Source organism: Anticarsia gemmatalis, chromosome 2 (assembly GCF_050436995.1).
Source record: "Anticarsia gemmatalis isolate Benzon Research Colony breed Stoneville strain chromosome 2, ilAntGemm2 primary, whole genome shotgun sequence".
NCBI lineage: Eukaryota > Metazoa > Arthropoda > Insecta > Lepidoptera > Erebidae > Anticarsia > Anticarsia gemmatalis.
In genome coordinates this window covers 8,349,692-8,362,407 of record NC_134746.1, presented here as the reverse complement: position 1 = coordinate 8,362,407, position 12,716 = coordinate 8,349,692, and the positions used below count along the sequence as shown (strand labels likewise).

Sequence of the window (12,716 nt, the reverse complement as noted above, 5' to 3'; positions counted from 1 at the left end):
TCACGAGAACTGAAATGAATTCGGGCTATAAACTCTTATATAAAAGCAAATGATATTTACACAGTACCATCTATCTTGTAAAACATACATGTCAGTCTGTCTGTTTCAAAAAATGTTTTTGTTCATGAACAAATACCGCAGTCTGTTGTCTTCTAAGAAACGATAACTTTCACATGACTTCCCTGTGTACATTTATTCACGTGCTACGTACATTATTTACTATAAAGCTTAGTAAATACTAAAGGCATAGAGGTAAAGTCTTGATTTAAATCGATGTTTGTTGACCTGCATGTCGGCAATTCCAGTAATTAGATTGAACACCGGTTAACCATTAATGTATGAGGAAGATAAATAATTTTAATCCCAAGACTTTTGAGTGGTTAATCTGCAGACATCGACGCGTATTGTATGTCCATAACTCCATACATAACACGGTTTTAGATAAGATTAAAACGAATCGTTAAGCGAAGTTCGGTGTAGTATTCGCATCACAGGGGGTCCTCTTCACACAAACAAGTATAGTTATTATTTTTTATAATGTACTTGTCAGATTATTTGGCTAAAAGTAAACCGAAAAAGAAACAAAAATTACATTCTGCTTCGGTGCTGCAATTTATATTTTTGTTCAAGGCATTTATTATTTCACTTATATTGTATATTATTAATCATAGCATTGTTACAGATTTCTTCTCTAATAGACAGAAACGTGGGGTACTGTGAATGTGAAAGTAAAAAGTGGAAAAGAGAGTTGTTATTCTGCATGTTTCATGCCACCGCGTGATGCCCATGTTTACGATAGGTCCGAGTGTACTATGGTATATGCGGTAGAACCCTGTAAAGCCACCCCAAAGGACGCTTCACCGTCCTCAATTAAACTCTTGGCATCGTGAGACCTAGTCATTATAATATCTAAAATTGGCAAAGCGTCTGATGTTCCGCATCTTTATTACATTGTCTAAACTTTTATTGCTTTGTTTTTATCTTACTATTAACAGATAATCACCCTTTGTGTGAGATGGCCGTGTTTAACATAGCTTTCAAATTATTGTCAGTTTTATAGTTCGTCATTCGTATAAAGTTATTTTTGAACATTCATTGATTTATGGTGAGTATAAAAGCGACTACTAATAGGAACCTACTGTTAAACCCTAACACGTAGTAGTGATTGGCACTTTTGCATCGTCAATCAATACTGATTCACGTCCTTGAATCGATTTTTTATTTGACCTTTAATGTAGTGCATATATATGGCGAGTTTCCAGCTAACATTGAAACACGTACAATTTAAAATATTTGTCACAAGATTTATGAATGACCAAAAAATATATAGACCTATAAAGTTTTTTTACATCATTGTCATTTAGCTTTGAATCAGTCTATATTTGTATTCTTAGCAACAATTTTGTAAAGAAAGCTTTCAATGTAACTTTCCACGAGTAACATTGTACTCAGATGACTCGCAATGATGTGCGACCTCCGTAAAATAAATTGTTTCAACAATACTGAAATAGCTTTCTCAATAATCTGAATACATGTGAATATCATGAAATTCTTAGATTTCATTTTCATTATTTCGCTTTTATTTCAACACATTACTGATAGTCCTAACAATACGAGTCTCATTATCACTGATTAAGTGGGCATTTTGGCAAGAATACCTGTCATTGTGTCGGCTATCCAGCTGTAAGAGACGTTCAATGTAATATATAATGTCGTCATGACATCAATGGGCGTGACTGTACGTAACTATTTCAGATTTTAGCACTTGGTATTTAGACTGGCAAAGGATAGTAATAAATGGCTTATGCTCAACAAAAGAATAACAAACAAGATGTTTTTTAACACGTTGGTGTTATGTTGATTGAGGTATTTTGCCCAGTGGACTACGTGCTTAGACTCAGGCGCTAACGTTCCGTCGCGACGGTGGCGCTACGAGATAGCCCTGACATATATTAGGCTCTCTCGGGTTTGCTTTTTTCTCGGGACTGTGGCCAATACTACCCAGTTGCTGTTTTTACTCTAGTTGTATAGAAGAACATCAAAACTTGTTGCAAAATGGTACTTCTCTATTTAAGATTTCACACAGATATGTTTTTCAGTAAACTTTATGTACAAACAACTGGAAAAAACCTGCATATCCTTATCACTTCTCAATAAAAATAAGTGCTAGCTCACTAAGTGACTGACTGCTATATAATAATAGGTATATCATTACATACCTATACACGTTTCAGTGTTTAAGAACGGCGGCACGTAAATAAAAGTGGTATTCTAAGCGTAGCGTCGGTGGCGTAAGGACAAGATACAAGTATTACGAGAGCAATATTATTTCGCACATTATCTTCTGGGTTTTACACTACCCATCTTCATTTTGTCGTATATTATTTCCTTTTCAATATACTGATTTCCTCTGTAACTTGTCAACCTTTACTGAAAGCAGACGTTTGCAAAATTATAAATAAAAAAATCTTTTTTTAGAGTATTTCAAATAAGTGCATGTGTCAAGTGAAGTGTAATATTTCAGTTATATTTAAAAGCTTCAATATTATTTATTTTATTAATAAGTATTACTATTTTATGAAAGTGCAACTAAATATTTTAAGTCTTTTATGGCTCCAAGAGTTAAAAATGGTAATTATGTTTTTTTTTATTTTAATATTATGCATAAAACCTTTTTTTTATCTAAGAACAAATGTTTTGTCAGAATAATTTTTAATTTTATTAGATTTTTTGAAATTTCACTCGAAATAATGGAAAAATGTTATCGTTCTACGAGTCTACGAAAACAAATGGTTGTTCTACGATTAAAAAAGCTCTATTGCAAACAATAGATAAGTCTCTGATGTTTGGCTCAAAGATTTTAACAGAGAAAGAACAACATGACTTTTTTAATCTTCTTTATTATTAAGAAAATAAACTTAGGATAACATAGGATAAATTAAAGTTATCTTTAGAAATATTTTATTTATATAACTACGGTACTATAACATTTTGAATAGGTAGTCGGTAATTTTATTTATTATTTCGATGAGTAAGTATTCATTAATTTAGGTCATACTATTAGCAGTTGACTAACACCTACGCGCTATGAATTTAGAACATACATACTAAATACATAGAAATTAAATCTTAATAATTTTGTTTATGGTTCACATCGGGTATCTACAAGTTAAATGCACAATTTGCATTTGTTAGCTCATGTACTTAATCTAATTGTGCAATTTGTTTATTATTAAAATTTTATTGGATACGCCTTTAATTTTAGTTCTACGGTACCTAAATATCAAACACAGCAAATTGTATCGAAGAAATAAAACCTGAATCAATAAATAAATTGCATGAATATCAAAAATATTCTTAGAAACAAAATATTGCAATACTGCATTTTTATCAGCAAGCGATAAGCAATAAAATAAAAATTAGGAGCTTGTGTTATTGATTAGATTTTTCCTGTAATAAACGTACCTATGTAATCTTTATGGTTCAATCGATATTCACCGGCAAGTGATTTAAAAAGATAATAAAATATTTTTTGCTGTACCGAAAATGTCTAAAAAAAGCATAATGCTCAATTATTGATTTATTTTCTTTAAATGCAAAAGAAATAGAAAAGCTAAGCTACTAATTTAAAGGAAAACACATATGTTTTAAGCATCTATGATGAACACATACGTACATAAACTTCCTTGGCAGGGGTAGAGACCCCGGAAACATAACTATCTTAGATGTACCGCAATGATATCGGTCATCACCCAGACCAAACAATCACTATGTAAATAGACATTACAGCAGCAGACCTGTCACATAATATGTTCATCTTATCATTAAAATAACACATTACCAAATTGCTTAAAACCACAATTATTTAAGGATATCACATATTTAACATACGAAAATACTTCGTTCTTATCAATTAACGTCATTCATTCACGGTGTTCTCGTAATCCGAGGTTTCATAATGAAGGTTTTATGGAAATTTTTGAACTTGAATCAGTGTGGCACATTCTAACTTTTAAACTTTCGCGTTCCATTGTTCCTTATCTTATAATATACTCGAGTTAAAGCGAATATAAATCAGCTTGCGAAGTGCAAGCGCGCGTTGCAAGTGACCCATAATCTATACTAATATTATAAAGCTGAAGAGTTTGTTTGTTTGTTTGTTTGAACGCGCTAATCTCAGAAACTACTGATCCGATTTGAAAAATTCTTTCAGTGTTAGATAGCCCATTCACCGAGGAAGGTTATAGGCTATATATCATCACGCTACGACCAGTAGGAGCAGAGTAGCAGTAAAAAAATGTTCCAAGAACGGGGAAAAATTTGACCCAGTCTCTCTTATGTGACGCAAGCGAAGTTGCGCGGGTCAGCTAGTAAAATATATGTTTGGCTATGGCCTATACTTTGTATTATCTATTTTGTGGTATAGTTTTTGCACAGTTTTAATGTTATTATTGTTTTTTTGTGCAGGGAGCGCACGCGAAGGCGGACTGGTATGGCGCGGGTGCTCAGCCGAGTGCGACGCAGAAGACGGCGCGGCGGGTGCGCTCACCGACGGCAACGCCAACCCAGGAGACAAGGTATGTTGTAACACCCTTTCATAGGAACAGACCAAAGAAAAATGTTTAATATTTCGTTAGAATTGCGTTTGAAAATGTTGGGAAAAATATACATTTTCAATTCACATACGAAAACGAGTCGATCTGTGAATCAATCATGAATCCATTTTGCTAGCTGAGTATGGTATATGTAAACGGTTTTGCAAATTTAGTGAGATATTCTCACCCTCGCAATGAACGCATCACCATACATATGAGTTTAGAAATGTTATTCAGTAGCAACCTAACTACGTGTTTATTGAAGTATATTGAAGCCCAGGGATGCTTCTATCCAGGTCACAGCTTTGCAAATGTGATTTTATTTTCAAATCTAGGTATAAAATGGTTTAGAGTTTCGCAGAATATTCTGAAAGCTTTGCAGTATTATTTGAAAAAGAAAATCTTGTTTGCAAACGTTTCCTGACGGTGAGTGCACCGCTGAGAGGAATGACAAATTGAATAAAGCTCTACTATTTGTCCTTCGGCTAAATTCCATCTTTTTCACAAACAAGTTAAGAAGCTTTGTACCTAGTCTTTTGAAAAGAATTTCAATGTCACCCCTGCATTCTTTCTTGCGAAGTAATTTAAACTTTAAAGAATTCAACTGCATAGACTTAGATTAAAATCAAACTTTTAACGTTCGATTTTATTTATTGAATAAATGCGGCAATTAATTATGGCTACGTACAATTCAAATATTAAGGATTGTTGATGCATCAACTTATGCTAAGACTAGCTGACCCGCGCAACTTCGCTTGCGTCACTGAAGAGAATGGGTCAAAAATTTCCCCGTTTTCGTAACATTTTTCGTTGCTACTCCGCTCCTAATGACCGTAGCGTGATGTTATATAGCCTATGGCCTTCCTCGATAAATAGGCTATCTAACACTGAAAAATTTCAAATCGGACCAGTAGTTCCTGAGATTAGCGCGTTCAAACAAACAAACAAACAAACAAACAAACTCTTCAGCTTTATAATATTAGTATAGATTTACGATGTATGTGCATTGTGCAATTCTGTAGGACCTGACACAATAGGCGCGAGAAAGTATAGACGTGACTCATAAAGAAATATGTAAAGAATTTAGAGATCTTAGCATTTCGTAGTCAATACCCATATTGTAGCATCATACCTGCTATTATAACTATATACATATATGGGTCATGTTAGATATGTTGCCAAAGTTCTTGAGTACACAGGTACTCTATAGTTAATGGCTCTTGTAGAGTCGAGTGGAGTGCTTATTAACTCTAATACATGTTTCTCATCTCAGTCATAAAGTATGCATTAAGTGAAGACGTAGAGACGAACCGACTTGAGGATGGAGATGTTAGAGCTAATATGAAGGTTTATGCCCGCCTTCCACTGCGAGCGGAGCGGGCTTCGTACGGACTCCGTTTAACTCGCAACGGCAATCTTCATAGAAGTGCTTCCACTGTGAATGAGCGAACGGAGCGGAGCAAAAGAGTAAAAAGAGTTACAAAAGTGGTGACAGAGTTGAGCGGATTTCTAACGGACTCCGCTCGACTCGCAACGCAAAATTTCATAGAAATGCTTCCATCGTGAACGAGTAAGCGAAGCGGACTGAGCGAGTTAAAATGGGTCCGCTGTGTCATTGTGTTGCGCGCTAGTTTTGAACGGACTCTGCAAATCGTAGAACATCCGCAACAATTCACCCTTGTTAGGTCTCTCTCTAATATGGTTGCTCATCCAAAATCTTGGTTTGTTACGCTTCTTTTTCTTGTTATAATGGTAGAGCAGCAAGCATTTATTTATTGTATTTACGTAGTCCTCTTCACTAGAATCGTCGGACATCATTTTCGTAAAATTTATCGCGCGACTTGCTTCCTCTGCGGACTACCCGGCACTGAGATATTTTTTCTGCGCCTCTTCGCTCATGGCTGCTGACAATGGAAGGCAAACAACTCGCTCATCTGACTCCACTCATTTCCCGCCTAGCTCACTCCTCGAAACTCGCCGGCAATGGAAGGCAAAACCCATTTTTCACTGAAACTCTTTCTTAATGGATGGTGAGAACTATTTACTCCTTTCCGCTCAGCTTTTTCCTACTCATTACCCTTTCGCAGTGGAAGGCGGGCATTAAATTGGTTTCGCATAAAATATTACGTTGGAGAAAACCGAACTTCTTATTTATTATGTGCTGAAAACATTTTACTTTGAAATATTAATCCAATGAGTATTATCTTCATCTTAAGTTCATTTACAAAGTAAGTATATTCTAATTATTCTTCTTATTATTCTTATCATTCGATGTATTTGCGCAGTTGGAGGGGTCGGACGCAGCTCCGGACGACCCTGTTCACCTCAAGAGACGGGTGGGACTCTTCAGTGGGGTGGCTCTAATCGTTGGCACTATGATCGGTAAGATTTTCACATTAGTATAGATACATAGCGTACCCTACCCTCCGTTTTAACCCCGGCCGATAGCGTTTAAGATTTTATAAATTAACATGACAGTTGGAATTGATAATCTACCGCTAAATTAACCTCAGAAACCGGGCACTAGTCATGCAAAGTTTTATATTGTCGAGTATTGACGACTATGTGATAGTTTTATGTTATGAGTCGTATTCAACGCTTTTCAGGGACTACTTCTATTAACCCCCAAGGTAAATGCTTCCAATAGTAATATAGTCGATTGAACAAGAGACCTTAATAGTTATTTTAAACAACTAATTACTTTACTTAATACTTAGATATTTGTTCTTATAATAGCCTTGTAACAATCGTTAAACTGTTAACAAAACTAACAAACATGCCTACCTTTACTTAGTAACCACATTTTTATAAATATTATGGAATCCGTGACTTTAATATTTATTCTTCGATACACGTGATGTGTGGTTACTGCGTCATCATCACTATGGGATTGGCTCGCTGAAAAATTATTTAGATAATAATATGCATCTGGCTAAAGATAAACAGTTGCTAGACTTGCGTTGGATATATAACTCATTTTATCTAAGATAAATAGAATATAATTAGTTCACATCACAAGCTGGGTTAGATCTGAATAGAATATTAAATTTTTAATTAGTTTCGGAGCTTATTTTGCCTTCCTTTCTTCAGTATTTTAGTGTTTTCGTGAGCATTTGGCCTTCATTTCAATAGTAAATTATAAGCAACAAATATTAGCTTATTTTTTTACTAGCAAAATACTGTGAAGCGGGATTCCTCTCGTATAAGTCGATTGAAAGTTTTGAACTTGATAACCAAATAGCCGAGTGGTTTAAGTTGACACCTCCCACGCCAGTGGTCGCAGGTTCGAATCCGAGGCAACACACCAATGACTTTTCGAAGTTATGTGTGTATTAGAAATAATTATCACTTGCTCTAACGGTGAAGGAAAACATCGTGAGGAAACCTTGCATGCCTAAAATTTGTTTAATACATTTATTGAGGGCATGCAAAGTCCCCAACCCGCACTTGGCCAGCGTGGTGGACTCAAGGCCTAACCCCTCCCCCTCATTTGGGAGGAGACCCTTGCCCTGCAGTGGGACAGATATGGGTTATTAAAAAAAAAAAAAAAAAAAAAAAAAACCAAATCGGCTTAAGGCCAGCCGTCTGTCATTACCTAAAACAATTGTGATCTCTAACCCTACACGTCAGTATCTAGACGTATATTCAGACGGTGCCAATAGCATAGGCATGGATGGACCTATTTTTATCGATTTCTTATTGTACTGTGGAGGAAAACGTGACTGGTTTTCAACACCTCCATCGTATTGTATAAAAACCATCATATATGCTGGTACTGGTAAAGGTAGCTACTAATTTTTATGGCTGTTCTCTACATACTTAAACGATCCCACACTGCTACCATAACATCTGCACCTAATAAATGTAAAGACCAAATTTCATAATCCTTCCATTACGAACCTTCGCAAAAGCTGAAACTTAAGCAGTACACTAAAGTTCTCTTGTGACAAATGAATGTTTGTTTAGCCCACAGGTATTTCGGTACCACATGGTTCTGTAGCAAACACTCTGGGTGTTTGAACATTCATTGTTTGTGTATGTAACGTCGCCCACGGTAAAAGGAATCCTATTGCGGTGCTATTGTTTGTTAGGGGCTGAAAGGAAATCGATATTCAGTTTGTAACGGATAGCGTAGGGCGTGGAATGTCCAGATAATTGCGCTAATTATGTATTCTAGATAATGTGTAGGCAGTTACAAATGAACAACGTTATTAATAAGTGCACAATATTAATCGATCATCATATTTCCCTTTAAAATAATTGGAGTTCATTAGGCTCGTGAATATGAGTCAAACCATATAACATATCTACAGTACCTAAGTCTAAAAAAAACGGACCGTAGATTGTTGATCGTTATTATAATGCAGCTAATAAAAGTATGCCTTTTTTACCTGCAATTCGTTTACATGAAATAACATTGTTTCAGGTTCAGGAATATTCGTCTCGCCCTCTGGGCTTTTGGAGCGCACAGGCTCAGTGGGCATTAGCTTCATCATTTGGATGGCATGTGGCCTGCTCTCGCTGCTTGGTAAGTACTTTAATCAGTCCATATTACTCCATACATCGGTCACGTGAAACTGCCGCCCGATACACGTACTTCAATCATCCAAATTGTTTAACAGCCTCAAGTACTTCGAACGTTTGAATGAGATGAGATGGCAAACTGATAAATGAGTTGCTATACTCTAAGGAGGTACTTATAGCGAATAGAATAGAGCATTCATTTTTTGTTTCCGCCTATTACGCAAATTGGTTGTTTTCAGCGTTACCACAGAATGACGTTACAAAAGACACGTTGTCGCTTTTCTATTTTGGTTGAACGTGGTGTTATACTCGCTCGTTTGACTTGGGAGTATATCATTTTACTTCCTTATTTATGAGTATGATTGCAATTCTATTTTCAATGTGTGGCAGCTTAAATGAAAGTGGATAACTAAAAGAAATGGCACCTAACAAGAAAATTATAATAACATCATAATTTCTTCGTTCAGAAGCGTGCAACTAGCTCTTAATTAATCGCACACGTTACGTTCCATTCGATCTATCTCAGCTATTTCAAAGCAAGGCAAAATATTCAGTGACTAAACTACTGAGCTATTTAACGTCATGATTAAGGGGGTCATGCTCGTTTCTACATAAAATATTTGTTGTATATACAGGAGCGCTCGCATACGCGGAGCTGGGAACAATGAACACGTCGTCAGGCGCTGAGTACGCTTACTTTATGGACGCATTCGGAGGACCGCCAGCGTTCCTATTCTCATGGGTAATAAACGCAACAATTTCATTTAACAAAACTATGATGATTGAATCACAACTCTACAACGAACTCTATACTTAATCACGACAACGTTTGTAGGTGTTTGTAGATTGTACGTAATTCTATCCGTCATTATTATGAAATATTATTAGTATTTGAACTAGAAAATGCACTAAATGTTGATTTATTAACAGGTCTCGACATTGGTACTGAAGCCGTCACAGATGGCTATAATTTGTCTGAGTTTCGCAAAGTACGCGGTGGAACCGTTCGTATCAGAATGTGAGCCGCCCTACAGCCTCGTCAAACTGGTCGCAGTCATATGTATTGGTATGTCGAACAATCTATTACAATGTTCTTGATTAGGAATGGAAATAGACGAATTTCAATTGATATATAACTTCAGAGTCGATTAAGGTCAATAAGAAGCCGTTCATTGAAGCCATAAATATTCAACTCTAATCTAGCACTCGTCTTTTGCAGTGATGATATTAGCAGTTAATTGCTACAGCGTGAACCTGGCAACAAACGTTCAGAACATCTTTACGGCAGCTAAGTTAGTGGCTGTGGCTATCATCGTGTGCGGTGGAGCTTATAAGTTAATATTAGGTAATAACTATAACCGACATTTTCACAAACCCTTCTTTCATCATCAAACATTTCCATTACGTAATCGGCTAATTGGTTACATTGATTGAGTTAGCTGAGTTCAAACGAGTCATCGTATGTGAAGCTCATGATTGTATTTAATGTTAATTACCATAATGGGTTGTAAACATATTGTACAAACACTGATTGTTGGTATTCGATATCGGTGCAGGTAATACGCGACATTTACAGGAGCCAAATTTCGGCAGTAGCACGGCCACGCTGGGCAACATTGCCACAGCATTCTACACTGGCCTATGGGCTTATGATGGTTGGAATAATCTCAACTATGTTACTGAGGAAATTAAAAATCCTTCCAAGTAAGTGCTAGTTATAATCTTTAAATGAAGTAAATTTTTTGTCAAGTAATATATTTATGATCAGCTGGAATGAAGGTGACTCTCGGATCATAAAAAGTTAACGACCTGGGTATGATTGTGACACATGAAGTTTGTAAATTTTTTCTTTAAATTTGCTGGAATGGTAATATTTTTTTCAAACTTATAAATCATTTTGCAATTATTGCATTTTGTTTACATGCTTTTAAAGCATCTACTACTGATAAAAATAGTTCGCACTCCTTGAGTATGAGTCAGAATAAGATAGAGCTGCATAAAAGCGGTTGTAATTAGGTATCCAATACGAATAACATATTGTTAAATTTTAGGAATCTGCCGTTGAGCATAATAATTGGCATTCCCCTGGTGACGTTGTGTTACGCGCTGGTGAACGTGTCTTACTTGGCGGTGATGTCCGTGAGTGAGATGGCAGACAGCGAGGCCGTGGCCGTCACGTTTGGCAACAGACTGCTGGGCCCTATGGCCTGGCTCATGCCACTGGCTGTTACTATTTCAACTTTCGGATCGGCTAATGGCACCTTGTTTGTGGCTGGAAGGTATGTGGAAATTGCATATCATTATGATATATTATTGCATATATTATTGATTAATATATATTAATCAAGTAGGTAGGTACCAAAATCCTGAATACGCTAAAGCTACTATATCATATGTCTTGTTACTCAAATTGCTCATTACTGTTCAAAGTAGAGTTTGGTTACAAGTTCACAACACAGTATTTTTCCAGGTTGTGCTTCGCCGCGTCTCGTGAGGGTCATTTACTGGATATTTTGTCGTATGTCCACGTGCGCCGTTTCACCCCTGCGCCTGGATTGATATTCCACGTAAGTGTTTAAATAGAATCCCGAATTTGGGGATTACACGCCTCATGCTCATAGTTTAGTAGGTAAAAAGTTGTGTGTTGTTGTTATTAATTAGTTGGTTATTGTTGCAGTCCCTGATAGCGGTGGCTATGGTGTTGTACGGAACGATAGATTCGTTGATCGACTTCTTCTCGTTCACCGCGTGGATCTTCTACGGTGGCTCTATGCTTGCGTTGATCGTCATGAGACACACGAAGCCGCATGCACCCAGGCCTTATAAGGTACGTTTAATTACTAGCTATACGAACAGAATGTTTAAAAAGAAAGGTGACGTACCTACATGATGTCGCAATTCTCCTTTTTCTTTTGTTAAGTAAAAGAAAATACCCGCTGTAATTATGAATATTCTATTAATAAAGAAGCGGAAGTATTTTAACATTTATTCAAAGTGGGAATCGAGCCTACGACAGGCATTGATACGCGCGTAGTGATCGAGTCAAAAATAAAGTTAAAACAATTACCTACCCGTTTAGAGGTCAGTCCACTTACAGTTTAGTAGATATTACTTCCAAATATGTGAATTATTAAAGTAAAATATAAATGTAGTATCATACCTACTTATTTGGGCGCAGGGGTTCATTAACGTCCTTAATTGTACAAGTTTGAATTAAGTTCAACGCTCGTAAACATTCCTAACATAAAAGTTTCTTACTCATGTAGAAATACCATTGACCTTTCATGACCTTGTTCCTTTATATTGATTGTGACTAAGTTTCTGGCAATATATTTTATTTCCTTTCACAATCAGGTGCCGATTGTGATCCCGATATTGGTGTTGTTCGTGTCAACTTACCTGGTTGTGGCTCCGATCGTAGACAAGCCCCAGTGGGAGTACCTTTACGCTGCTGCGTTCATCTGCGCCGGCCTGGTCGTGTATGTGCCCTTCGTCAAGTGGGGCTATTCGCTGCCATTCATGGGTAAGCCATCTTTATTATTGAAACTGGAGAAATCGTTTGTTAGATTGATCGCAGGTTCAAAATGCATGTGTAAC

General features: G+C 36.5%; 1 protein-coding gene across 3 annotated transcripts in view; it reads left to right on the top strand.

Annotated features, from left to right (window-relative positions):
• The window catches only part of sbm (L-type amino acid transporter sobremesa), a 31,263-nt gene that overhangs the window by 16,096 nt on the left and 2,451 nt on the right, over positions 1–12,716 (top strand). For 2 of the 3 annotated variants that reach the window (XM_076130208.1, XM_076130199.1), the window contains exons 2-12: positions 4,468–4,577; positions 6,881–6,977; positions 9,022–9,123; positions 9,755–9,861; positions 10,050–10,185; positions 10,339–10,464; positions 10,676–10,823; positions 11,171–11,398; positions 11,590–11,686; positions 11,797–11,946; positions 12,474–12,642. In XM_076130208.1, coding sequence (XP_075986323.1) covers positions 4,468–4,577; positions 6,881–6,977; positions 9,022–9,123; positions 9,755–9,861; positions 10,050–10,185; positions 10,339–10,464; positions 10,676–10,823; positions 11,171–11,398; positions 11,590–11,686; positions 11,797–11,946; positions 12,474–12,642 — 1,470 coding nt within the window. Of the gene's footprint in view, positions 1–2,277; positions 2,632–4,467; positions 4,578–6,880; positions 6,978–9,021; positions 9,124–9,754; positions 9,862–10,049; positions 10,186–10,338; positions 10,465–10,675; positions 10,824–11,170; positions 11,399–11,589; positions 11,687–11,796; positions 11,947–12,473; positions 12,643–12,716 lie in introns of those variants that run through there. The other variant, XM_076130211.1, reaches the window with a different exon arrangement.